The sequence below is a fragment of the Polypterus senegalus genome, chromosome 18 (genome assembly GCF_016835505.1).
Source record: "Polypterus senegalus isolate Bchr_013 chromosome 18, ASM1683550v1, whole genome shotgun sequence".
In the NCBI taxonomy this organism is placed as follows: Eukaryota; Metazoa; Chordata; class Cladistia; order Polypteriformes; family Polypteridae; genus Polypterus; species Polypterus senegalus.
In genome coordinates, this window is record NC_053171.1 from 53,950,803 (window position 1) to 53,977,517 (window position 26,715).

At 39.1% G+C, this 26,715-nt stretch overlaps 1 protein-coding gene across 3 annotated transcripts in view; it reads left to right on the forward strand.

The window, feature by feature from the left end:
* The window catches only part of numb (NUMB endocytic adaptor protein), a 240,743-nt gene extending 217,043 nt beyond the window's left edge, over positions 1-23,700 (forward strand). For 2 of the 3 annotated variants that reach the window (XM_039741843.1, XM_039741844.1), the window contains 7 exons: positions 199-339; positions 506-710; positions 8,531-8,839; positions 15,505-15,648; positions 15,764-15,922; positions 16,087-16,134; positions 21,940-23,700. In XM_039741843.1, coding sequence (XP_039597777.1) covers positions 199-339; positions 506-710; positions 8,531-8,839; positions 15,505-15,648; positions 15,764-15,922; positions 16,087-16,134; positions 21,940-22,658 — 1,725 coding nt within the window. In that variant the 3' untranslated portion in view covers positions 22,659-23,700. The remainder of the gene's footprint in view (positions 1-198; positions 340-505; positions 711-8,530; positions 8,840-15,504; positions 15,649-15,763; positions 15,923-16,086; positions 16,135-21,939) is intronic. The other variant, XM_039741846.1, reaches the window with a different exon arrangement.
* Positions 23,701-26,715: the final 3,015 nt, after the last annotated feature.

The window sequence follows — 26,715 nt, forward strand, 5'->3', positions numbered from 1 at the left end:
TAAGTTGTGCACATTGCATGTATAGTTAGTACACTCTTGTTACAGCATAACTGTCAGGTTTAAATATTTTTCCTCCTTTATTTCTTATATCAATTATTTTGCAAAGAATTTAAATCTTGTTGCATTTTCAGTATTCATTTGTTTGAATGAAATTAGCTCAAAGAACACAGCAGTAAACAGTGGTATTTCTTTTGGCAGGACCTGATTTTGGACCAAACAATAGAAAAGGTGTCCTTTTGTGCACCTGACAGAAACTTTGATCGAGCTTTCTCCTACATCTGCAGGGATGGTACAACACGGCGCTGGATATGCCACTGCTTCATGGCTGTGAAGGACTCGGTGCGTCCCAAAGCTTAATATCCAATTTGTAGTCATGTCACATTTTGATGTTGATGCTGTTGTATTTCTGATAAAATTGTATATGCATACTTTTTTTTTTGTTGTTGTCTGCTGGTAAATCGTAGACTTGGGGAAAAAATGTGCTGTCTGCTCCTTGTATCCTTAGGGAGAACGTCTGAGCCATGCTGTAGGTTGTGCTTTTGCTGCCTGCCTAGAAAGGAAGCAGAAGAGGGAGAAAGAATGTGGAGTAACGGCAACTTTTGATAACAACAGAACTACTTTCACCCGGGAGGGATCTTTCAGAGTAACCACAGCAACCGAGCAAGCAGAGAGGGAAGAAATAATGAGGCAAATGCAGGAAACCAAGAAAGGTATTTATATGAATGTCATCTCTAGACCTGATTGAATCCATGATTTGTTTCTGATTTGGATGTCACAGGTTCCTACCAGATACTCCAGTAGGTTAACACAAGAAGCACACTGAACAACATACAGTGTCGTCTGTTTGATCATTTCAGTAAAAAATGTAACATTGTACTGTTTTTCTTATATTCCAAGAAAGGCAATTGTTGTACGCAGTGTGCTATTCTTTTAGGTACAACAAATGCATAGTAGGTACTAACATTAACATAAAGCTACAGCAGTAATAATAAACGTACCTTAAGTATTTTTTTTGTTTGTTTTTAGATTTCAAAAGAGAGATACTTTTTCATTAAGTAACACTGTATGCACAAGTTTATTTATTCGCATTCACTATTTAGACATTAAGTACAGTGGTCATTTGTCAGATTGTATAGCCCAATAAGGAAGACCTCAACAGAAAGATTGGACCAAGTATAGTCCATGTACCAAATAAGCATGTATTTGGTAATTTTATTCCTAGCAGTTGAAATTTAAACATGACACAATGACTATTAACAGGATAAGCCCTTCTGTCATGCAGTTCAATTACCAAAAACTAACCTCACTTAGAATTGACGGGAGAAGCTGTAAAATAACACCTGGGGTAGAAAGTAGAATACTTCTCATCTCTTCGTAGATTGTTGGGAGGTAAACATATGCTTGGGTTTTAATTTGCACAATTCAAGTCTTTAACCAGACTTTGTCACCACCAAGAGTAAAACCTGTAAATAAATTGTGTTGTAACATAATTTATTCTGCATGGTGGCCCAGAAGTGCATTGTGCAAAAATAAATTAAGTCATGCATAAACAAATTGGAAACACAAACACAAAGCAGAAAATGCAAAAACAAATTGAATGTGCCAAAGGAAAATGACTACGTAATAGCAAATTAGAATATACAGAAGCAAATCAGAAACTGCAAAAACAAATCGCAATACGCAACAACAAATGTAAATGGAGCAGCACACAAACAAAAGACTGCGCAAAATTGAGACGCATGAAAAGAAAAAGAACAATGCATAACCCAAGTCGAGGTGGAAAAAAACAGTGAAAACTTCAAGTTCATCACGATTCAATCCCAGCTTTTTGACGAGCGGTGTGGTGGAAGCGAGAATGCTGAAAGGTCAAAGAGATTTCTTATGTTTTGTAGGCATTTTTTAATATACTGTACTTTGACAGAAGTTATAACCTTTGCATATCTTCAAGTACTGTCAGCCAGAGCAGCGTTTAAAGTATTACAAACATATTCCAGTATTTTTAATGCCAACAGCACTTCACATTGAAAAACATTTGATATTGGCCTTTTTTATTGCATTAGTATACATGCTACTGATATTTATTTTTTAACATTCTCAATGCAGTGTATGTATGACAAGTTGTATTCTTAGTATTAACCTTTGATGTCAAAACTGTTGTAGTATTAGGCGTCAACCTAAAATTTATTGTAACGACTCAGGGGCGAGAGAGAAGGAGAAATGGAATTGGCCGCTTTAAGCCTGATTTCCGGATGTGGCTCTGAAAAAAATACCGTTAGCTTCTTCAGCTGATACACATCACTCAGCCCCGTGTTAGTTTACTCACACAGGGTCAGACGCAACCCAAATGCCACACTTTCACCTGGTTCTGTGAGCCAACCTGAGGCCAGGGTCCACATATGATGCTTATTGGAGGCCAAGCTTCAGAACCAATGAGCTTTAGCTGTGGGGGGAAGCGCAGGTGAAAGCGAGGTGTTTCTGAGCTGTTTTTGTGTTTTTCAAATTTGTTTTTGTGTTTTTCAAATTTGTTTTTGCATATTCAATTTATTTTTGCAGCCTTTGATTTGCTTTTACGTTTTTCATTTGTTTTTGCATTTTCAAATTTGTTTTTGCATTTCCAATTTTTTTGTGTTTTCTCGTTTGTTTCCAATTTATATTTGCATTTTCTCATTTGTTTTTGTGTCTTAGATTTGTTTTGCATTTTCTGATTTGTTTTTATGCTTCAATTTTGGTTTTTGTGCTTTTTGATTTGTTTTTGCATTATTTAATTTATTTTGTGCATTGCACTTCAGGATCACCGTAATCCTAGAGGGCCATGAAACTTAAAATTTGTGCAGAGTATTACCCTCAGTGAGTAATGTCCAGCAAATTAAACAAGCAAAGCATTCTGGTAACTAATATCACTGTCAAAAGTTTATTTGTAAATGTTGAATCCTTACAAATATGTCACTTGAAGTTGGCATTCAAAGTAGTAAATCTGCTTGGTATAAATGTGGGTGGTCATGCCATGGTCTTAGTTCAGCCTAAGATTTCTTTAAGAAGAAGATGGAAGGAGGTGGTGTGGTGTTGCCCATGAGTGTGGGAAATGGTGCAGCATGAAGTGGCAGTGTAGGTTGCCGAACAGCTGATCGGGGTTATGCCATGGGTAAAGTCACAATTGGGTATGCTGGCTCAAGAGACCTGTTGGGCCACTTGCACATCCATAGGTGGTGGTGCTGACATCCTGGCATTGCTTTGTCACCTAGGAAAGAAATGCATCAAGTAAGGTACTGGCTAAGAAGAGTAGTGCAAGAGAGCGAAAGGGGCCAGGTAGAATTAGGAGAGAGTTACCAAAGTGGGGGTTCAGGGATGGTGACTGGACTATGGGTCCTCTGTGCATGTTGCTGTTCGTGTGCAATTTCGTTGTCCCATGACGTAAGATTTTTTATTAGGTGAATGAACGTACTGTTGCATTTTTGGCATTGCAGCATGTTAGCCTATGTGTGGGGGGATGAGAGTGTTAATTGACCAGAATTGGCTTCAGAAATCCCATAACAATATTTAATGGGGCTACAGTGACGTGAGTGAGTGATCTTCCTGTGTTTGTCGGATTGTTTCGTGGGTTAGTTTATAGTGACCCTCTGTAAGCTCTGTATTAGAGGATGAAAGTGGTGCAGTGTCTGAGATTAAGTCTTCTGGCTTATTATCAAAGTGGAGGAAGAATCTGGGACAGAAGAGTTCTGAAGAAACCTTTCAACTTGCCTGTTAATATTGTTCTGTTTTGTAATGAGAAAGAAGGTATGGCAGGGCTTGCAAAGGGAGGCTAAATTGTTAATCGTTGATGTGAGCTCATTTTCATCCTGTTATATTACTTGATCTGATTGAACATGGTGTAATGGGATTGAAAGCATACCCAGGAATGAAGAGAAATCAACAGAGTTAAGAACTGCAAAAATGTGTGTGTTTCCTGAAACATTGCTTTCTTAATGTTCTTTAGTTGCTATTTTATTTTGTGCTGTGTATTTGCATTCTCCTGCATTTTGTGCAGTAATTCACTGTTAAATATTTTTAAAGGATGAGCCTGAACTGGATATTTAAAAGAAGGAAGCAGCATTCTGGCAGTATGCATAGTTTTTTCTTTGTTCCACGAGTTTTTAATCTTAGATTAGAATGACAAGATAGTTTGCAACTTAACCGTAAATGGAACCAGAGACTCTTATTCTGCTCATCACATAATAGATCAGAACCAGTATAAACTGACATCTGCATGTAAGTTGTAACTATTCAAGTGAAAATGCAAGTTAGACCTAGCCCAGGAACCTGCAGAGGTAGACTTGGATGGTAGGAGTTTTCCAGGACATAAGGCTTGCCTGAAAAGGATTGTTAAAAGGGCATGCAACCTAAACATGACAGGAGAGGTGGCCTTAAGCTACAATGTCCAATTGCTCCAAGGTATATCAAGGAAGAAGTTGACCAGGATAAATTCAGGCTAACCGAAAAACGTAGTCTCTCTTTATTTCATTCTGTCTGTTTAGAGTCCAGTCATCTTATTAAGGTGAAGAGCCTCCTAGATGCCTAGACTCCTACATAGAGGTTGCATTTCATATTATTTGTCACATTTATTACTTTGCTTCTGTCTTGGTCACATTAAGAATATTAAGTAATCTTTAATGTATGAACTAAACAGTAAAACACTTGGTCTGCGAAATCAGGAGGTGACAGCAGAAACTTGATTTGTAAATTTGATGTTGTTATATATATCATTGCTGGCTAATATTTTTTTTAACTACACTGCCTTATCTCTTTGGCTAAGGTTTCTGTTCAGTGGTTTATAAGCATTGCTAAACATTGGTGTATAGAAAACAAGTGTATCAGTCATATTACACGGCTGCTGACTGGTATTCTGGGATGAGCAGAGAATGTCACAAATAAAGTGGTTGAAAACAGTAGGATGCAGGGCTGTTGTGGTAAGAATGGTGTATTTTTATAATTTTGAAAATGCTGCTAGCACAAGCACTCCAGACCACATTTTAGGAGTTCATGACCTGACTTTTGAGTCAGCCTATTAGAATATGTATAAACAGCAGTAGCTATGTAGAGACATAGGCTGCACATATTATGTGTGAACCAGTAACAGAAAGAGAGTAACTCATTGCTGTTTATCAAAAAATGAATGCAGTCAGTCTGTCTGTAAAGGTGGTACATTTACCAGAGGAGTAGACTAATGTAGAAATACACTATCTCACAAAAGTGAGTACACCCCTCACATTTTTGTAAATATTTTATTATATCTTTTCATGGGACAACACTGAAAATATGACACTTTGATACAGTGTAGTCAGCGTACAGCTTGTATAACCGTGTAAATTTGCTGTCCCCTCAAAATAACTCAACACACAGCCATTAATGTGTAAACAGCTGACAACAAAAGTGAGCACACCCCTAAGTGAAAAATGTCCAAATTGTGCCCAAAGTGTCAATATTTTGTGTAGCCACCATTATTTTCCAGCACTTCATTAACTCTTTTGGGCATGGAGTTGACTAGAGCTTCACATGTTGCCACTGGAATCCTCTTCCTCTCCTCCATGACGACATTATGGAGCTGGTGGATGTTAGAAACCTTGTGCTCTTCCACCTTCCGTTTGAGGATGCCCGTAAGATGCTCAATAGGGTTTAGGTCTGGAGACATTCTTGGCCTGTCCAGCACCTTCACCCTCAGTTTCTTTAGCAAGGCCAGTGGTCGTCTTGGAGGTGTGTTTGGAGTCATTATGTTGGAATACGGCCCTGCGGCCCAGTTTCCGAAGGGAAGGGATCATGCTCTGCTCAATATGTCACAGTACATGTTGGTATTCATGGTTCCCTTAATGAACTGCAGCCCCCCAGTGCCGGCAGCACTCATGCAGCCCCAAACCGTGACACTCCCACCACCATGCTTGCTTGACTGTAGGCAAGACACACTTGTCTTTGTACTCCTCACCTGGTTGCCACCACACACGCCTGACATCATCTGAACCAAATAAGTTTATCTTGGTCTCATCAGACCACAGGACATGGTTTCAGTAATCCATGTCCTTAGTCTGCTTGACTTCAGCAAACTGTTTGTGGGCTTTCTTGTGCATCATCTTTAGAAGAGGTTTCCTTCTGGGACGACAGGCATGCATACCAATTTGATGGCAGTGTGCGGTGTATGGTCTGAGCACTGACAGGCTGACCCCCCACCCTTTCAACCTCTGCAGCAATGCTGGCAGCACTCCAACATCTGTTTTCAAAAGACAACCTCTGGATATGACGTTGAGCACATGCACTCAACTTCTTTGGTCGACCATGGCGAGGCCTGTTCTGAGTGGAACCTGTCCTGTTAAACCGCTGTATGATCTTGGCCAACGTGCTGCAGCTCAGTTTCAGGGTGTTGGCAATCTTATTATAGCCTAGGCCTTCTTTATGTAGAGCAACAGTTCTTTTATTCAGATCCTCAGAGAGTTCTTTGCCATGAGGTGCCATGTTGAACTTCCAGTGACCAGTATGAGAGAGTGTGAGAGCGATAACACCAAATTTAACACACCTGCTCCCCATTCACACCTGAGACCTTGTAACACTAACAAGTCACATGACACCGGGGAGGGAAAATGGCTAATTGGGCACAATTTGAACATTTTGTACTTAGGGGTGTACTCACTTTTGTTGCCAGCGGTTTAAACATTAATGGCTGTGTGTTGAGTTATTTTGAGGGGACAGCAAATTTACACTGTTATACAAGCTGTACACTGACTATATTACATTGTATCAAAGTGTCATATCTTCTGTGTTTTCCCATGAAAAGATATAATAAAATATTTACAAAAATGTGAGGGGTGTACTCACTTTTGTGAGATACTGTATATAGCCATTTACATAAAATGCTGTATAAAATGTTAGTTTACACAAAATACATCTCCCTTGGCTAGCTTGTCATCGGCTCCCTCTCCAGGTACTCCAATAGTACACCATGATGCAGCCAAATGTTAATGTTTCTGGTATATAACTTGCTGAAGTTACAGATCAGGTAATGACCAATATATTGTTTTAATAAGAAATAGCCCTAAACCTTCTTAGCATTATTTTTCCCCTGGAAAAACAAGTCAAAAACATTTAATGTTTTAACAAGAAAAAAATGTTATTTATGTGTAAGAGTAACATGTAAATACCAAAATGTCAACATAAATATGGTAAGGAAGTTCTGTCTCGTGCCCACTGCTGTACTGATGGACATTTGGTACCCATCCTTTGTATGGTAGGTTTTGAAACAGTCACCAATGCACAGCCTGACATTGCATTCAGGACAGTAGAAGTGTATTTCTTTGCACACTTTTCTTATATTATTTTTTCTGTTGCTTGCACATGAAAGTGTAGAATGTCAGTGCCTGCTCTACACGAAAGACATTCAGCTCATGTTGTTGTAGGCTACCACAGTGCAAGGCTCAATGAATTGCAGATTTCCACTGACACAAACTTGGACAGTTTGCTGCGTTGTGAACAGTGCTTAGGGGACTAATGTCTTTATTGTCCTTGTACTTAATAGTTATCATTGTGCCTTTTTGCCACACAGTGACTGTTACACCATAGTTAGGCTTCACATGACCAAATTCACTAGGCATGTCATGTTGGTTCGGTTGTGCAGTGCCATCATCAGTTTCACTATCCATGTCAACATCTGATGACCAATTCAATCAATCAATCAATCAACATTTATTTATATAGCACATATTCATACTAAAAAATGTAACTCGAAGTGCTTTACAAAGTGAATAGAAAAATAGAAGACACAATAAAAAATAAACATAAGTCAACATTAATTAACATAGAATAAGTAAGGTCTGATGGCCAGGGTGGACAGAAAAAACTCCAAAGGCTGGAGAAAAAAATAAAATCTGTAGGGGTTCCAGACCAAGAGACCGCCCAGTCCCCTCTGGGCAATCTACCTAACATTAGTCAAACAGTCCTCTTTGTATTTAGGGTTCACATGGTCATCAGTATGGATCTGTTTGAGCAGTTGGATTAGCTTTGTTTTTTCTAAATCTGGCTTTATGACATTTCACTTGCCATTATGTTTTTGGTTAAAGGCTCCACCAAAGTGATAAATACTGATTAGTTACAACAGAGGTAGCATAAAGTGTCAGAATGCATAGAAATATTCTTGATTTTGTGCAGCATGATGTCATTCCATCTACTAGATGGCAGCAGAATACTGTTCCGAGTAGTTACTAGGACTTACTACTGTAAAGCAGATCATCGCACATCACCCTAAATCTGACTTGGGCATAACCATAACGTTGGGATTAACACCAATGAAGTTAACATGTCATTTTCCTATGCATGTTATACTTCACACAGGTTTGTGGAACATACTCTTGGCTGTATCATGTTAATTAAAGAAAACAGAAGGAGCCATTATATACAGTTAAATAGAATGGGATGTTTTGACTTTTAATTTAACAAAATAGCACAATAACTTTAAGCAGAGCAACAGGATAATAGATTTTTAAGATATAAATGTAATACTGTGTTTATTTTACAGTGGAAGTAGAAGTGAAGACCCCGGCTCCACCTGTAACAACAGCTCCTTCCATAGTGAACCCAATAGCTTCAACTGCCACCTCAGCGTCTCCTGCCTCTTCTCCTCAGACAGGCGTCTCTCAGGATACTAACCCACATGCTATCCCACGACGACATGCACCTATGGAAGCCCTTGCTCGCCAAGGTTCTTTTCGAGGTTTCCCTGCCCTGAGTCAGAAAACATCTCCCTTCAAAAGGCAGCTGTCTCTACGCATGAATGAACTGCCATCCACAATGCAGCGCAAATCAGACTTCCCCATGAAGAACTCTGGTAAGGGGGGTTAGATGTGGGGGAGAGTATAGTTTGCTTTACTTTTTCTGGCTGATTTTTGAATTGTTTGTCATTTTGAGTTTTATATAATTTGGCATCCAGTGATTTAAAAAGAAAAAAAAAACCTGATTATTATGATACATTGTTCAGAATCAAGTAAACATAAACATTTTACATATAATTAATGTATTTTAGTGGAGTTGTTTATGATTTCAGACTATTAGCACTTTTAAAGCATGTTCTTGTCTATCCACTTTACTTAGCCCTGTGACCTAACAAAAGGTGGGTTGGAGGTCTTGATATGCTGGCCTAAAATAAAGCACCAGATACCACAAACGAAAAACACATTAATTGTTAGTAGAAAATGCATCTTTGTTAGAGTGATGCTTTTGATGAATGTTTTAAATTGAATGACAGTACATGTAGAATGGAGCCTTGAACTATATTTTGTATTTGTGACAACAGGATGCCATCACATCTCCCATTTCTACCTGAAACTTAAAAAAAACAGAATTTTGCAGATATCTAGTAGAAGTGTATTATTGCTTTTTTCAGTAATTGTACTAAATTGAAAAAACACAGTCCATGTTGCTTACAAGGATTCTTGTTTTGGATTTTATTTGGCATATCGTTTAAAGTAAAAGGTCAAGTTGTGACTGGGCAAAAAATGGACTGCCATCTTTCAGAAAAGAGATGATAATTTTCTGTAAAGATTTGAAATTAATCTTCAAGTCTTAGACGCATCTTTATATAAAGTTCTAACAGTGTACAATAACTGGAAATACAGTGGTACCTTGCTATACGTCCGCTTTGGAATAAGTCCAACTTGGCATACATCCTGTTTGGACACAAAAAATTTTGCTTGGTATACGACCTTTGTTTACCTCTCTCGAGACAAAGCCACGACTGCCCAAGAGCGTCAGTGCGCCAGTTGCTAGCATTCAGTGAACAACCCGCGCTATGACTCTCTGTGAGGTTTCACGTGTGTGGTATAGTGGGTCCACAGCTCCTGTCTAAGGCCAGTTTTAAAATAATCACCGCGCTCGCGGCTTGGTGAAGGGGCGTGGTGGTTGTGTGGCTGAAGTGGTTCTCAGTGCGATTCGCGATGTGGGCGTTTCTCACCTACGTGCACAGGTTAGAGACCATCCGCTTTCGTGATTGTTGCTGGGGCTGCTTATCTTGATAAATAGAAGTGTGAGTCGGCTAGAAGGGGAGGAAAATGAAAGAATGGACGGGAGGTTATGAAAGAAAGAAAGAAAGAAATAGAAAGAAAGAAAGATGGTGCAGGAGAGCTTTGCAGCTGAACAAGGAGCCTGGGTGTTGGGCTGACACCCGGGGAATAGTAGTAGTGGTCACTCCCACTGAGTGATCATGGAGTGGGATTGACTGGAAGGAGGATGACTCTCCGCATAAGGCCGCGGGAGTCGGGACTTGGGCGAGTGTATTCCCCAGCGTAGGTGCCCTGGTCGCTGTCGGGAGGAGCCTATCGGAGAGGTGAACTGAACAGCTGAAGTAGGCAGAGTGAAGGTCAGCTGCAAGTAGGGCGACTCCCCTGTTGGGAAGCAGGAGGGCCGCCAGGTAAAAAGGCACCGGGCGGCTTCTTGTGTTTTTTTTTTTTTTCTTTTCAGAATCCGTCCTGCTGTATTTTAACCTCGTTTTTAAGAAGACTTTTTTCTATTGTTTTTAACCTCCATGTTTCACTTCTGATTTTATGGATTATTTATTGGAACTTTGGAGACTGCACTTTAATTTGAACACCTTGTTTTGTTGATTGTTTTAATAAAAGCACTTTGCACTTTTTCACCATCCCTGTGCTTTGTTGTGCCTCACTGCTAAGCTCATCAGTAACATTACCGACGGTGTAGGGTTCAAGGGCTCCCCAACAGCAGATGGGAGCATACAGCAAACCCGCATCATCACAACATGATTTTGTGTTTTTTCGTGTAAATTTGAATTAATTGTTGAAAAGTATGAAGGTGGCATGCGTATCCGGGACATTGCTGTTACATACCGTTTGCCGAGAACGACGGTATCTACGATTGTGAAAAACAAAGTCGTTATTAAAAAGTAAAGTGAGGTTAAATTTTCATTTATTTCATCTAATTGCTTTTGTATTTATGTATTTTAGTATTAAGCAGTGTTTAAATTATTTTATGCGATGTATAATATGCCAATAACAAAAGGATTTTTTTTCATGGGAACGGATTAATCATTTTCTCATTATTTCTTATGGGAAAAATTAGTTTGGTATACGACCTGTTTGGTATAAGTCAAAGGGTCTGGAACGGATTAAGGACGTATACCGAGGTACCACTGTACTGTATTTCAGTAAAAATATGTAATGTTAACTATGCGCTATGCAAATGTTTTTTTTCCATAAATCTGTCTGTATTGGGGTTGATGGGACAGTTCTTATAAATAGTTTCATGATTATAGTTTGAATTTTGGATTTCATACTAGACAGGTAGGAGGAATGAGAGCCAAATTGTACTCATTTATTGAGATCAGAAAGTCTGATATAACTCAATCCAACATTTTCTGGGTGAAGTGAAGATGGCAGGTTTTGTGTAACCAGCAGAGCTGCAGCTTTATGTAGGGTAGTGTCATTTATTTTTTCCTTCACAAGCAAATTTTGTTTGTGTAAATAGTTAATAGTATAATTATTTTAACCATCTTTACATCTAACACTCTTATCTAATGCATGGTCACAGGGATAACTTGGCAGCCATAATGTTGCCTTCAGTTAGGAAGTCAATTTGCTTTTGAGTTACTTAAGTATTTTTGTATTAGTGATTTAATTTAAAGGGACAATGATATTAGCAGATGTCCCTATTTTTCATAGTAGTTATATGCCTATTGTCTGTGCATCTGTGTATTTATCTTTTTTTTTTCTTTGCCCTCTTTTTGTTTTGCCATTTCATACATGTTTTGCTTTGTTTGTTGTGTTGTGCCCAAGCTAGTTTAAAAGTGTCCATGGGCTCAGTTTATCTCCTTTTCCCGCAAAGTTCAAGTGGCTTTGGTGAGTTGTTTCTCAACGAAGCTCAGAAGTTAAAAAATCTTCAGATTTGTGCAGATGAACAGATGCTCCACAGTCAGACTCCACTTGCTTGAAACGTTTGTGATCATAGTATTCCAGGACAAAATTGACTTTATTATTTTTTTTTATTCTTTTAAAAAGCATTAACAGGATAAATAATGGTGGTGTGTTACTAGTTCATCTGTTTTTTTCCACAGTATAAACTGGATTGACCAAGAAGTTCAGTTTAAAAATGGAAGTACAAGCCAAAACTATGAAACAATGGTGCTGACAGTTAATAAATGAGCACGAGGTGCATATTGTGAGGTTCTCATTATTTTAATGCTTTATAGTACACATTGTGAACAGATGAATCTTTGGTGAGGGCTAGAACAGTCACATCATCATCTGACCTTGTATGAGGGTAATAATTTGATAAGATGTATGACTGTGAAAGTAATCGGGGCCTTTTACAGATGGTAAAAATCTGAGGGATGCAAGAGGTGTTTAATGATTTATTTGTGTTGAATCCAAAATTATATCCCCGCATCTGGACCTCAGAAAAAGTAGTATGACAAATCTTTAAATATTAGAAGTGTATGATTAAAATCACTTTTATTTTTCCTTTTTGGGATTTTGTGCATGGTTTATGGAAAAATTTAAAGTAATCAGGGAAAGTGTTGGGAATGGTGTTTATACCTATAGTGCAGTAAAGCTAATATCATACTTTGATTTAAATAATGGCATTAATCAGATCTGTTGTATTTTCTGTTGATTAGAAGTTTAACTCTTTAAGGCCCCATGATATGAAGGAGTTAGTTTTATTCATTTTATTCTCAACCATTAAAAGATGTAACTTTTTTTTTTTTTTTAAAGAATTTGGTGTTTGCTCTTCTGTTATGAGTTTTTTGCTCATCAGTGCTAGACATTAAAAGCTGGGCTTCAATATACAAAGGCTTTTCTCTGCTCGGGACAGCCACAGTAACTGATGGAAGAAAAAAAGCAGATCTTGTGCCAGTAACAATTCACCCTGCTTTCTTGACAGCAATCAGAATGTGTTTGTGGAGCATCTTTTAATCTTCATCCACTGTTTCTGGCTGAAGGTGCTAAAATTAAGAGCAATTAAAGAAGCAATGTTTGTGTTCCTTGTAGTTTGTGGAAAAGAAGCCTTTAAAGTCCCATCCCTTTGTGAAGTTGTGGCCTGGCTGTGATGTCCAAGTTTTAAAGAAATGTTGTGTCCTAGTTTGAAAATCTGGTGGCATGATGGGTTAGCACAACTACTGAAGTAATGTTGTGTTTGTCCTTGCCAAGGTTATACTGTATTCTGCATTGTCCCTTTTCATTCCTTCAAGCCTTGCTGTTCTAAATTGGTTAGAGTGAATGTAGATAAGTTGCTGTTTTGTTTTAGGCAGTTCATAACTGATACGTTTTTCTAGGCAGCAGGTGACCATGAAGCTCACTATACTGTGTATTAAAATCTGTACTGCTCTATCTTAGCAGATGACAATGTTTCAAGGTTAAGTTTTAGTATTCCACAGCCACACTTGATTGCATGCAACGCCATGTTGATAAAGAAGCAAAGAGTGGTTTAAAAAAAAAAACTGGTGACAGTCTACACATGCAAATTAAAAATAGAGTTGATTAGTGGTCCCGCTGGTGGGTCTGACTCCATAAAGTGTTGCAGACTTTCAGTATTCAGTTCTGTTTTACATGATGTCATCTCAGCTCTTCATTTAATGCCAGTATTAAGATACAAATAGTGGAGCAAACTACACAGAAAACAGCGTGAATTCATAGGAAAATTACAAAAAAGAGTGAAACATTTAAAGCTGTGGAGAAAATTATTCATATTTTTAAATGTCTAATAAAAGTAAAGCTTCTGTTCTTTTCTGTAGAATAAAGAATAAAAGTCCAGGGGCCTCATGTACAAATGGTGCATATGCACAGAAATATTTCCATGCTCACTTTGAGGTGTATAAAAACTAAACTTGGCCTTTCACATTTTCATGGCAGTGCCACACCATGTGTATGTACATTTTTGCTTGGTTTTACCAATGGGCAGCACCCAGTGCCAACACACAAACAGTAGCACCACTTTGTTTCCCTTTCTGTTTTTTCGTATCCATGTTGCGGGCTTTATCAAATACACTGAAATTAATTGCATATAGTTTACAAATTTAATTCACTTGATTGTAATCATTCTGTAACACTATAACAGTGCACGGAATGGCCAAACTATTCCAACTACCACAGCTGATTTAGCATTGTTCGAAGACATTGCAAATGGAATAATTAGAAAAGAGTTTGTATTTACAGATAATGATGAAGACTGGCTTCTAAATCGATTTTTATTTATGAGGGCTATTCTCTTGGAGATGTGTGCTGTTAGAATACTAGGATGTTTAATTGATATCATTTCTATGAAGAAATAAAGTATGTATGTTACACTTTACAGATAAATTAACTTCATTTAAGTAATGTATACTGGTAATAATTAAACATGGTGGCCACAGTGGCGCAGCAGTAGTGAAGAGCGGTTAACCCATCCAGGGATTGTTTTTGCTTTACGCGCGAGGCTTGCTGGGACTCGGTGAGCTGTAATATCATGAATGTTATGCCTTCTGTATGGCGATCACTGCCTGTGCACTCTGTCGGTATAAGAGAAAGAAAGTCTGTTAAAGAAGCACATAGCGATTAGCAACGAGGTAAGGGAACACTTGTAAGAAGAAGCATTTAACGTGCTACTTTAGTTACGAAGGGGTTTTAAAAACTCTAGTAATTAAACATAGATTTTTAAGATGAAGTTTACCACTTCCACTTTAATGACAAAATAAACTGAGAGTTTAAAGTGGAAATTTCAGATTAAGGTCGATCTTTTGACTTTAATCATGGCATAGATCTTTTTTTTTTTTTCTTCAGATGGTGGTCTGCGACTTGCCTTTTCATAGTGACTTTGATATGTGACCACTTCTTTTTTTTTTTATTTCGGGTACCATGTGACTTTTTGAACTTGACCTTTTGAGTGCCTCCTCCAAGTGTTAACGCTTCCTCAATGTCCTTTTATTGATTATACCACTGCTTAAGCTACCAAACAGTAAGTTTTTCCTTGCCTACACTTCACTGAGCAGGACCTCCATTTCGCATTTGCCATCTTTTAACAAACACTGTACGGAAGGGGCTTTTGATATTGATTTGCATATTCAAATAGGCATAATTCTGATAGAGGTTGGGGTGGGGCTGTAGGTGTGTGCATGTGTGGTAAAATGCATGTTTTTTGGGATTTATAAATTGGGAAATATGTGGAACTTTCCTTATGCACAGCTTGATGCATTTGAATTTTTTTTTGTGCTTACACACATTTCCAGCTTTGTCTGTACACCATGTTTTAGAGTGAATTCTATGCAAGGCATTGTACGTGAGGCCCCAGCTGTTTAAATAATTATATCAGTTTGAAGTTAAATGACGGACTGATTAGGACAGAAGTTGGAACAAAAACCTGTAGCCATAGGATTGAACTTTGGGATAACTGATTTGTGTAACTTCTGTGCCCTTGGCTGCCCTGCACCTGTGATCTTTGTGCATGGATGTGAATCCTCCTCCTGACCTTCCCTCTTCTGACCTTTCACTCCTCTCCCTTTGTCCCTGGCAGTCCCCGAGGTAGAGGGCGAGGCAGACAGTATCAGCTCCTTGTGCACCCAGATTGCCACTGCCTTCATTGCTCCCCCTGAAGACCCCTTCTCTTCAGCGCCCATGTCTAAGCCTGTATCCTCTCCACAGTCTCCAGCTTCTCAAGGTATACCTGCTCACTGTTGGGCCTACTTTTACAGTTTTCATTTCATCCTGTGAGTTGCCTGTGCTTTCTGTGTTCCAAAGTTTGACTTTTGTTTCCCCTTTTTTTGTGTTGTTAGTGAATGGTGCTGCTGTGCCTGGATTACCACTGCCTCATGATAACTCAGCAGGTACCGTCGTCCTGATCCCCCCACCACTACCTGCTCGTGACACCAACCCCTGGGCACAAGGTCAAGGTGGCACTGCTGCACTGGCTATGCAAGCTCCACCTATTAAGGGTGAGTGGCTTCCTAAACATGCAGGAAGAGTATTATTTGTTTCTGCAAGAAATGAAGACTTGTCCCTAAAGGTTTGAGCTTTAATCCTTTTGATTTAGGAAGCGCTGATGATCTCAAATTAAAATATTATGTGGTTAATAACTCTTTTTTTCTTTTTTGCAAAGGATTTTCATTGGGGTGTCAAACTCAGATACTGGAGGATGGTCATGGCTGTATGTTTTATTCCACTCACTTTCATAATTAGTAGCTAGTTACTGACACAAAGACAAAAAAAAGTCCACTAATCTTAACAGACTTGCTTTTTAAGAGTCACAGTTAGTAATGCTTTCCTTTTTCCTTAATCCATATCCTAACAATAATGAGATGCAAAATGAGCCAACAGTTTACCAGCTAATTCAGACTTAGTTATCGGAAGGGTTGTCATTTTCACCCAAAACATTTTTTTTTATAAGTTAGAGGCCAATTTTTTGTTCCAAGTTAAACATGGAATTTACTTTTATGACTTCTAACTTCTACTACACCAGATATTTCCTCTTCTACAGCTCTGTTATGCTGTGGTGTGGTGAGATGGTAACATCATGTTTATGTTTATTTTTTCCATTTTAGTGTTCTTATTTCCTTTCAGTCATTCTGGTATATTTTTAGAGGGGGACTGTTGTGTGTTATAATCATATTTATTTATTTATTGAGCCTCTGTAAAAAGCCAAATGTCTCCCTGGGAGCAAATAAAGATTCATCCATCCATCTCTCTATCTCTCACTGAAAGTTTCATTTGCATGGCTTTATTGTTTACCTGCAGGTTAAAAAAAAAGTAACAAGGGTTCTTAATATTAAAAAAAAACAAGTCAGTGAAAATTACAGTAAGCAGTAATAGGTCACTAAGTAAGAAGATGACTGGTACCAAAAAGAGAACTATGGCCCTCTAGTAGGGTGCTTAGTTTGGCATCCTGATATATGTTAACAGTCTAGTATTACAAATGGTTAACACCGGTAGGAAATCATTATAAACCATCCTTTTTTCTGCGTGTGCACACATATATGAGGTGTGATCAAATAATATGGTGAATGTGTATTACAGTAAACGGCGCAGGTTCATTAACCCCCCTCAAAATCCCCCCAAACCAAAAGCACATCCACCCCCCACTTTGAACACACTTATCTCATTGGTCTTGAAGCAATTCTGGAAGTCCTCTTTCAGGACTGTCTTTAGTTGCTCTGTCGTGGATGCCTCAATATCCTCAGTCAACTCAAAACATTTGCCTTTCATGGTCACTTTGACTTTGAGGAGGAGCCAGAAGTCACACAGTGCCACATCCGGTGACTGTAACTACTGCGCCAGAAGATGTGTGGTACACAACATTGTCATGAAGGAGGATGAAACTGTTTGCACATTTCTCAGGTTGCTTTCTACGCACATCATTTTTAAAATGCTCTAACCTCACCTTGATATTAGATCTTGATTGGTGCAATTTTTTCGCACGAGGAGAATTGGGTGATTTCCATTGAGAACTCTGAACCTTGGTCTCAGGATCATAACCATAGGCCCAAGTTTCATCCCCGTGATGACATTTCTTAAAAAGCTGGAATCTGAAGCAGCATGATCATGCATCTTCAATGAAATTGACAAATGCTGTTGCTTTTGTTTGACCATCAAGATGTGTGTAACACATTTCACACTCACTCGCCTAATGTTCAAATCTGTTGTTAAATTTTTTTTAACAGAATCATAAGAGATGTTCATATCCTTAGATATTTCCCTTAGCTTAGTCTTTCAACATTCTGTTGGTTTTTTGATGTTGAAGGACGTCCTGATCTTACCTCATCTTCAGACAATTCACAACCATTCTGAAACTGAACAATTTGTAAGTTGTCTTAATGGTCACTGCAGCATCACCATAAACAAATTTTAACATTTTGTGCTTTTCTTGAGCACTTTTTTGCAGTTTGAAACAAAATTCCATGTTAATGTGCTGTTTGTTTAAACCACACCATCTCTCAAACGTAGCTCACAACTGACTGACTGAACCAAACAAGTTGAAAGTTGTCACACTCTTACTAAGGTTTGATGCGCCGCTTCCCATATTGAAAATCCCTGCCTTTCCACTGGATGGCACTCAGCAGCAACATTCACCATAGTTTTTGATCACACTTGTACAAGAGCATGAGAGTGCTTTATTACATAGCAGTTCATAGCTGTACAATCAAGAGAGTCCCACATCTTTTTTCCTTGATTCCATCTCTCTCTCTCTCGCTCATGAATAAACTTGCTGAATTTGTTAAGCCCTGACTGCAGCTCAGCCCACTTAATAGAACTGTTGGTTTATTGGAGCGTGCGCACACACACACACACACGCACACACACACGCACTGTATATGCAAACAGCTGACCCACTGTTGTGGTTTATGTAAGTTGACTCATTTCAGCAAGAAATACTTGTTTGTGACTATTGCTCTGAGTGTGACAAATATACAACTAACAAATGCCTGGAAATGTTTGAACACTGCATTAATAATATCAAACCACATAATCCTGTTCAAAATAATCAGTTTCATGCATTTGTGTGCTCACTGTTTAGTTTCAGTGGTGATTCGTTTTGATCAGTTATCTGGCTTGTATTTTTTGTTTCCTGACATTAGCAACGGCTGGGATTTCATACCAAGCTTTAAGGGGAATAAATGCCTAAAGTTCATGAATCTCATTTTATATTAGAGTCTTTGCGGCCATATAGTGAATAAAACCAAACAGTCCTCTGTAGGTGACGTTTTGCTACATTTAGTTACTATTTCAGCCTTATGTCCCTTCAGGTGGAATTTTGTCAACAGTGGCCTTGAATATTACTTGTCATCTAGAAGAGTCCGTAATAATTATTGGTCTGTCATTCAAGGCAGTGCTTCACTTACTTGTAGCCAGAGGTGGGTAGTAACGAGTTACATTTACTTGAGTAACTTTTTAAAAAAATTGTACTTCTAAGAGTAGTTTTACTGCACCATACTTTTTACTTTTACTTGAGTACATTTGTGAAGAAGAAACGCTACTCTTACTCCACTACATTGGGCAACACTCGAATCGTTACTTTTTTCCCATTAGATAAGCTATACTGTATTTTTGCCAGAGAGAAGCCGCCAGTGGATCTACTGCATGACTGTTTCACAATCAGACGTAGCAACAATAATCGCTTGGTTCCGTTTCACAAATCAGACGTCATATGCAGTGACATGACCACACACAAACTGTGGTGGCATAACGGCACAAACTCCTCACAGACAGCGGACAGGTTAAGAAAGAATACAAGTGGAACCTCGGTTTGTGAGCATTAATTCGTTCTGGAAACGTGATCGCAATTCAAAGCACTCGTATATCAAAGCGAATTTCCCCATAAGAAATAATGGAAACTCAGATGATTCGTTCCACAGCCAAAAACGTTTCATATAAAAATGATTAATACAAAATCTAAAGTAAAAATACATAAAACAAATTAACCTGCACTTAGCCTTTGAAAAGAATCATGGCTGGTGTGAGTGAGTTTCTAACCTCTTGTGGGATTTTACCCAACGGGACGACACCCAGCGTGTAGCAGATCGCCATAAACGCGAATCCGAAAAGTTTGCGGTCATGCTATAAGCACCTGCCGTCGATGGGTGATACAAGAAACAAGGAACATTATAAATGCGCAGGGCACAGTATTAGTTGGCCAGTAACCTGGGCATGACCCTGCCTGACTGCTGTGTCTGTGTATAGGAGAATGGCAGATCCCACTACAATAAATAACTGTGCTGTTCCTGTTTCAAGCTGAATAAAGATGGTGTCGCTAAAGTATTGAGATTCGGCTTCCTGTTTTGGGATGCAAGATGGAGACTCACACGCCACAGCACACACACGTAGTCAAAATGCTGTAGTAAACAGTATACACTTGTACGGATGTTGACTATATGAGTGAGGCACGCTGACTGACGATTGCCCACAATCCTGCAGCAAGAGAGAGAAGAACCATCAGCTCAGTTGTGATCATGTGACGCTCGGCAGACAAAGCGTATACGGACTACTTGTATTGCAAGACCTCACTTGTTTATCAAATCAAAATTTATTAAAAATTTTAACTCGTCTTGTAAAACACTCGCAAACCAAGTTACTCGCAATCCAAGGTTCCACTGTACATGAAAAATGAGAGCAAACTCCTGCTGAAGCTTAACAATCACTTTGCTGATTGAAGATCAAGCACGTTTTAACCAAACATGCACAGACACAGACAGTCAAAGTAAAGTGAGACTTCTTGTATGTGCACAAGCTGCCTTGTTCTAATGTTATTTTCTATCAGCAAATGCTTATACAGTATTATAGTGTCATTGTACAGTATATTTTGTCACTGTAAGTAGTTTGCACTGTTCAAACATACATGTTACCTACTGTAGGTATTGGCTTCAAAAGCTTTGTTGTGAAAAACTGCGATTTGGAACTTAGTGTTATTTGTGCATCTTTATTTTGTAAAAATGTTATTTAGTTTTACTCATTTTTTTTGGAAATAGCAGAATTTGCACATTATTTTATATCTTTGTCTGTCTTATTACAACATTTCTAAAAAAGAAATCATTTATTATGATCAGTTACTTTTTTATAGTTACTTGAGTAATTTTTTGGATGACTACTTTTTACTTCTACTTGAGTAATATTATTTTGAAGTAACGCTACTCTTACTTGAGTACAATTTTTGGCTACTCTACCCACCTCTGCTTGTAGCAAAATTACTTTCATTTGGAAGCAAAGTTTCTGGAACCGTAGCTGCTGGATGGATGGAAATTGGATTTTACTATTCTTTAGTTTTTGTTACATAGAATCCTATTGTGACCATTTTCTCCTCTTTATACACTTTATTAAGTCAACTTTAACAAAATGTCCCTAAATCTTGCTATAGTCCTCTTATGTTACATTACCTTTTATATCTGTGATTTTATTGAACATGAACAAGACAGACAGGCGAGAAAGTTACAAATCTATTCATATATTTTAGATAAGATGACCACAAAAATAAGTAAAAGGAGTCCAGGCCAAAATAATACAACCTTATAATAGGCTACCATGTGGCTAATGGCCTTAGTGTCTAGTAGTCTCTGCTCTGACTTGGTCTTTGTCACAGTGTGGTGTTGTATGTCCCTTGGATGGAATGGCCATGACAGACAGCATAGACTGTTTGAATATGACCTTCAAGAGACATGGTCTCCATAGCCTCTGACTCGCCAGTGAAAGAGTCCCCGTTTTAGCTTTGTCAGCATTTTCTCAAATTTCAAAGGACGCATAAATGTATTTTCAAACAAACAAGAAAGAAATCAAGCATATGTAGGTAGTTAAGTCATAAACTGATCTCAGTGAAGCTCATTGGAAGCAAAAATGGGATTATCCAGCTTCCTTGCACTTAAAAAGTAGATGATTGTTTTGCTGTCTATATTGTTAGACATAAGTAAAAGCTATCAATCTATATGCTGGATATCATTTTCTGTTACAATCGTATACATGCTTCCTGCAGTATTTATTATTAACCTTTGGGTGATTGTCGATCTGAAGATTCGCTTGCCTCTTGTGAAGGTTTGCTTTGATGCTGTGAGAAGAAAAGACTTGTGAATGGACAAATCAAATAATGAGAGTTTGCTTCAAAAAATTACCATTCAATATTTTAAAAAAAGTTCTTCAAACATTCCATGATGCCATTTTCTTGTATATTTTACTCCGATAGATTTCCTCCTTTGAATTATTTGTATCCCTGTATATTTTGTAAAGTTTACATGTCAGTGGCATAGATATAAACTTACAGTCTTCATTTTTCATTGAATACAAATTTCTTAGCACTGTGCAGAATTTGTCTGTGATCTGCGACAAAACGAAGAGGATACTACGCTGGTCCAGGAGAGCATGTTAAGGAATTTGGCACAATTACTCAGCTGTCAACACAAACAGATTGTGTTTTGTTTGTTTGTTTGTTTTTAAAGACTGAAAGGCTAATTAACTTTGTTTTTGGGTTCTACAGCTGGTGAGTGGAAGAATGAAGTTACGACAAGCCCCTCTGTCCCCATTGCAACAACATCAACAACAGTAATGACAGCAGCAGGGTCGAATCACAAAAGAACTCCCTCCGAAGCAGATCGCTGGTTAGAAGAAGTATCAAAGACGATTCGAGCTCAACAGCACCCACAAATGGCACAAATGGCTTCTGCTGGAATGAGCATACCACCACCTATACAGCAATTTCCTGTTGGCACCTTCATGGCTCCTCAACCTCCTGTCGTTCCTTTGATTCCCCCAAGGCATCAACCAGCCTTCATCCCCGCTCCTGCCCCGAGCTACCCAGTGGCTAATGGCATTCCCTATGCTCATCCCAGCGTCCCTGTGGTTGGCATCACCCCGTCTCAGATGGTTGCACATGTTTTCGGCACAGCCACACACCCGCAGATGGCCCCCCAGCCGTCCCCTGTCAATTTCTCCAAACAGAGCTCTTTTCCTCAGTATGATGGAAGGTCGAGCACCAGTCCGTTCTTCAAGCCTGAGCAGCAGCCGCCTCAGCATCTGAATGGCACTGCCACGTTTAATGGTGAAGATAGCTGGGGACAGCCTACGCTTGCACAGCAGGTGGATCCCTTTGAAGCCCAGTGGGCAGCACTTGAGAGCCGATCCCGGCAGCGCACTTCTCCTTCTCCGACAAACCCCTTTTCCAGTGATTTGCAGAAAACTTTTGAGATTGAGCTTTAGAGCAGATTTGAGTTAGGAAAGTCTTAACTCATTAACTTGAAAACTGGAGTATAGAAAAGTAAAATATAAATCATATAATATATTGGAGGTGGCAAATGGGAATGAGGATCTGCTTTGCATCGTGCTTTGTTTTTTTTTTGTTTTTTAGCTGTTTAAATTCCCAGAGCAGTATCTGATACCTACACGAGAAGAGACCTGTGGAGCTGAAGCGTTTCAAACTTGTGTTTAATTTGGAGTCCGTTTGACCTACGAGTGCCCGCTTTCTTTGGTCTGATTTCTTTTTGAAAGAGTGAGGGGGATATCAGGACCCCCGTTTATGTTAAGATACCAGAGACCTGAAGAGCTTCCATTTTAAACTTGAGACTTAAGGAAATGAGAATGCCAAATGTTTATTTTTATGCATTTAGTGTATATTTTAAATAGCTGAGAAATTAACAGGAAGAGATGTAAGTAATCTTGCCAAAGGTAAGCTAACTGCTGCGTGACACGTGTATACTGTATATAGAGCTGATTTATCTCTGATTCTGTTGTAAGTGAGATGGGCGGGTATTGTTGTCCTCTGATTGGACGTTTCCTGTTCTACTGTTAGTTGTTTGAAATTGCAGTAACAATCATAACCACTTGGTAGCGCACCTGTATCTCTGTTAAGAGCAGTATTGTCGTGGTGGCTTGAATCCAGGTTTTTTGTTTTCTTTCATTTTTTGTTTTCTTTTTGTTAAGTCTTAAATGTATTTTTATGGATTTTTAACACTATTGTCAATTTAGTGCTCTATTTTTTTTTCTAAAATTGCATTTGCACAAGGTTAAAATGTTGAAGAATTAGGGCTTTTTAACCCTTAAATAGTTCTAGAGCAAAGGTTTTAACCTTTGAAAAATGTTTAAAAATCTGAGTGTGTGCTGATGACATACACGATACACACGCATGTATGCTGTACAGGAAGAAGGAAGCTTTTCTTTCCATTTGTTCTATTTCAGTATAAGCCTTACAATCACTGTAATCAGGTTTTGACCAGATTGAATAAAGAATGGTGATAGAAAACAACATTTTCCACTGTATCTCTTGGACAAGTCATGGTAATGGGTGGGCTTCATGGTAGCTAACCATTTATGACCTTCTTCATGTGAGCCAAGACCTTCTTGTCTCAATAGCTTATTTATACAGGGTGGAGCAGGGAAACGGCAAATTTTCCATTGTCGTTCAGTGCACGAATAAACGCAGTACAAAATACTTTTAATGAAATGTATTGTGCAGGATATGCAATTAATGATGGTATTCAATATTCATTTTATGTTTTGAAGAAAACATCATTAAGGTGTTTTCTATTTCTCTGTACACTTTCTGACAGCCTGTTGTGGAAATTCTGCTTTGCTCGATGTCACCTGTCAAGAGGAGTGCCAGCGATTTCCTCTTCAATCCTCTGTTTTAGTTCAGCAATGGTTGCATGGCACATGCGGTACACTTGGCTTTTAAGATGTCTCCACAGGAAAGAAAAAAAAATAATCACAGTGAGATGTGGAGATCTCAGAAGCCATGGGATGTCACCGTTGTGTGAAATGACGCGCCTGCCATACAATCGTCAAATAACTGCCATCGATTGTCGGGCTTCTTTTTTAAGGCTAGACCCATTTCTTTGAAATTACGCACCCACGTTGTAATCACATGAGCAGATGGGACACGAACATGATGTCCTAACTGGTAATGACTCCGAAATTCCCTTTGCACAGCAGTCACGCTGTCACCATTCTTATCAAAGGCTTTCACAGTGAACATTCATTATGCGCCACTCCACTGCTCCATTATAACTAAACAAGGTTACATTAGTCCCATTTAACCCCAGGGTCGCCAACACCTACTTCCAAAAATTCCTGTTTCCCTGCGCCACCTTGTGTTTGTTCAGTTCACTTTTGCTCTTGTCAACAGCCCTGTTCTCTTTGGTCTTGTGTTACCAGATCTTTATTTTTAGTTCTTTCTTTGCAGCTTTTCCAGCACCTCAGGATTTCCTTCTTTTGGGTTTCTCCACTGCCCACCTCCCAGTGCTGCCATAAGGGGAATCGCTCAAGCTGCTATTACTGGCCTCCCGCCGGGAATGCCAGGACTCATCACTTCGATCCACTCCTCCTTGGGATGTTCTGCACCTTCACATCTCATCCAGTTCTTAATGCTGCTGTGCTGGTCAGGACGTGCTAGGATTGCCTTATCATGGGGCTCCCTGTCTTTTTCATTGTTCTTTGTGTCCTCTAATTGCTGGATGACACTTGTTTCCTTTCATTGTTACCAAGTCTCAAAAGCTTTTTTTTATGTTGATAGGAGCCAAAAAAAGAGTTTTTATGTTTTCCTTTCTATATCTGTGAACATGTTTATTAAAAATCTGATTATAAGAAACAAATACAGAACTGTAAATCACTAAACTTCCCAAAAATGTAATCTTGGACAAAGGGCTACTATGACTGCACAGTGGTGACACAGACGCCTGGGTAGGCAAGCAGTTGTAGTGTGTCTGGGGTCCTTACGTGCCCAGGATGGGTATTATTTTTCATAACTCTAAGGTCATTTTTAGAATTAACCAATCAGTGTTAAGCTAGCAGCTTATTTTTCTTTTGGTAGAAATGTCAGGAAACAAAGACTTTTCTCAGTGTTTCAGAGTCCAAGAAATACTAAAACAGCATAATAGAGATACACGCATGTATGGTCACCTTTCCCTTGCTTATCTAATGGCGACCTTCATCCTATTGTTCTCTTTGCCTTGTTTATTTTCTTGCTTGTTATCCTCCTCCATCCCTTACTCAGAAAACGTCACACTGAAATGTTCGGCGCTCTGCTGGGAAAATGTCTTGTCGGCCCTCAAAACGCAGCCCTGCACATCCTAGTTAGCAGCGTGAACAGAACATGCAGGCTTGTCTCGCGTTGCCTGGACGTAATTAAACGTGTAGCTCGTCTCCATTGGCGAGAGGTTAGTTGCTTGCCACACTTGGCACAAACATTCATCCTGAGGTGCCTAATTTTTCTTTCTTATTGCCTTTGTGCCATAGTTTGAGACTTGCCTCATATTGTAGCTGTGAACGTAGCCAGACATCCTCTTGTTTTGCTATTTAATCAAAGTACAGTAAATCCTTACCATAAACTAAGCTTTACATTACCTGGCCATGAATCATAAAAACTAAAAAATAAGGAAACGAATGCAAAACATCAGAGAGGTGCAGGGTGACGGTCACTTTTTTTTTTCTCCTCCTTATATTTAGCAAGATGGCCTTCTTGTCCTGTCACTGCGTCTCAGTGTCTCACATTTCATTAGTCTCAAACAGGTCACGCCTACACCTGAGTGGGCTGTGGGCACTGCCAATCCAGTGTCAAAATAATGCCCGACTGTCTTTGACATTTACGGTACCTTTTCTCTCTACATATCTAAATGCCCGTCCTAGATAACCCTCTAGTCTAAACACCGGTGGTCTTCCATCATGAAGTGAGTATGTTTTAGCTGTCTTAGTTGTGCTTGTATATTCTCAAGAGCTGATGTCAACTGGCCGTTGTTTCTCCAGAAAGCCACTGTGGTCGTGTTGAACTGAAGCAAAGGGCACTTATGAGCCTGAGCCTCCCACATACTAATGGAACTGTGCCCGGGTGTGTGATATTTCAGGATATTTCTGACTTGCACAAGCTAAACCTGACCCGGGTGTACAGATATGTGAGTGCTTGTCTCCAGACGCGTGATGCTATGGACTATATCTGATGTGTAAAACGAGACAGTTATGAGAGATTACATATTTTTACATTGAGGGGTCCCGATTTCCATAGGACGTACTTGGAGTTCTGTTGATGCTCTGCCTCTGCTCTCTACTGCCATTCACAGAGAGATGTGTAAGCGCTGAGGTGTGCTTTAGGCTGGGACTCTGTCCTCTCGGTAGGTAGGTCACATTCTTGCTCACGTTTGATATTCTGTCATTTCAGACTTCATTATTGCTTTACTGTTGGCAGCAGTAATTCACAAGCCTAGTGCAGCGTGTTACAGGTCTCTGGAAGAATGAAGACTGCACACTGATAGCCTCAAGGGGTTTTCTT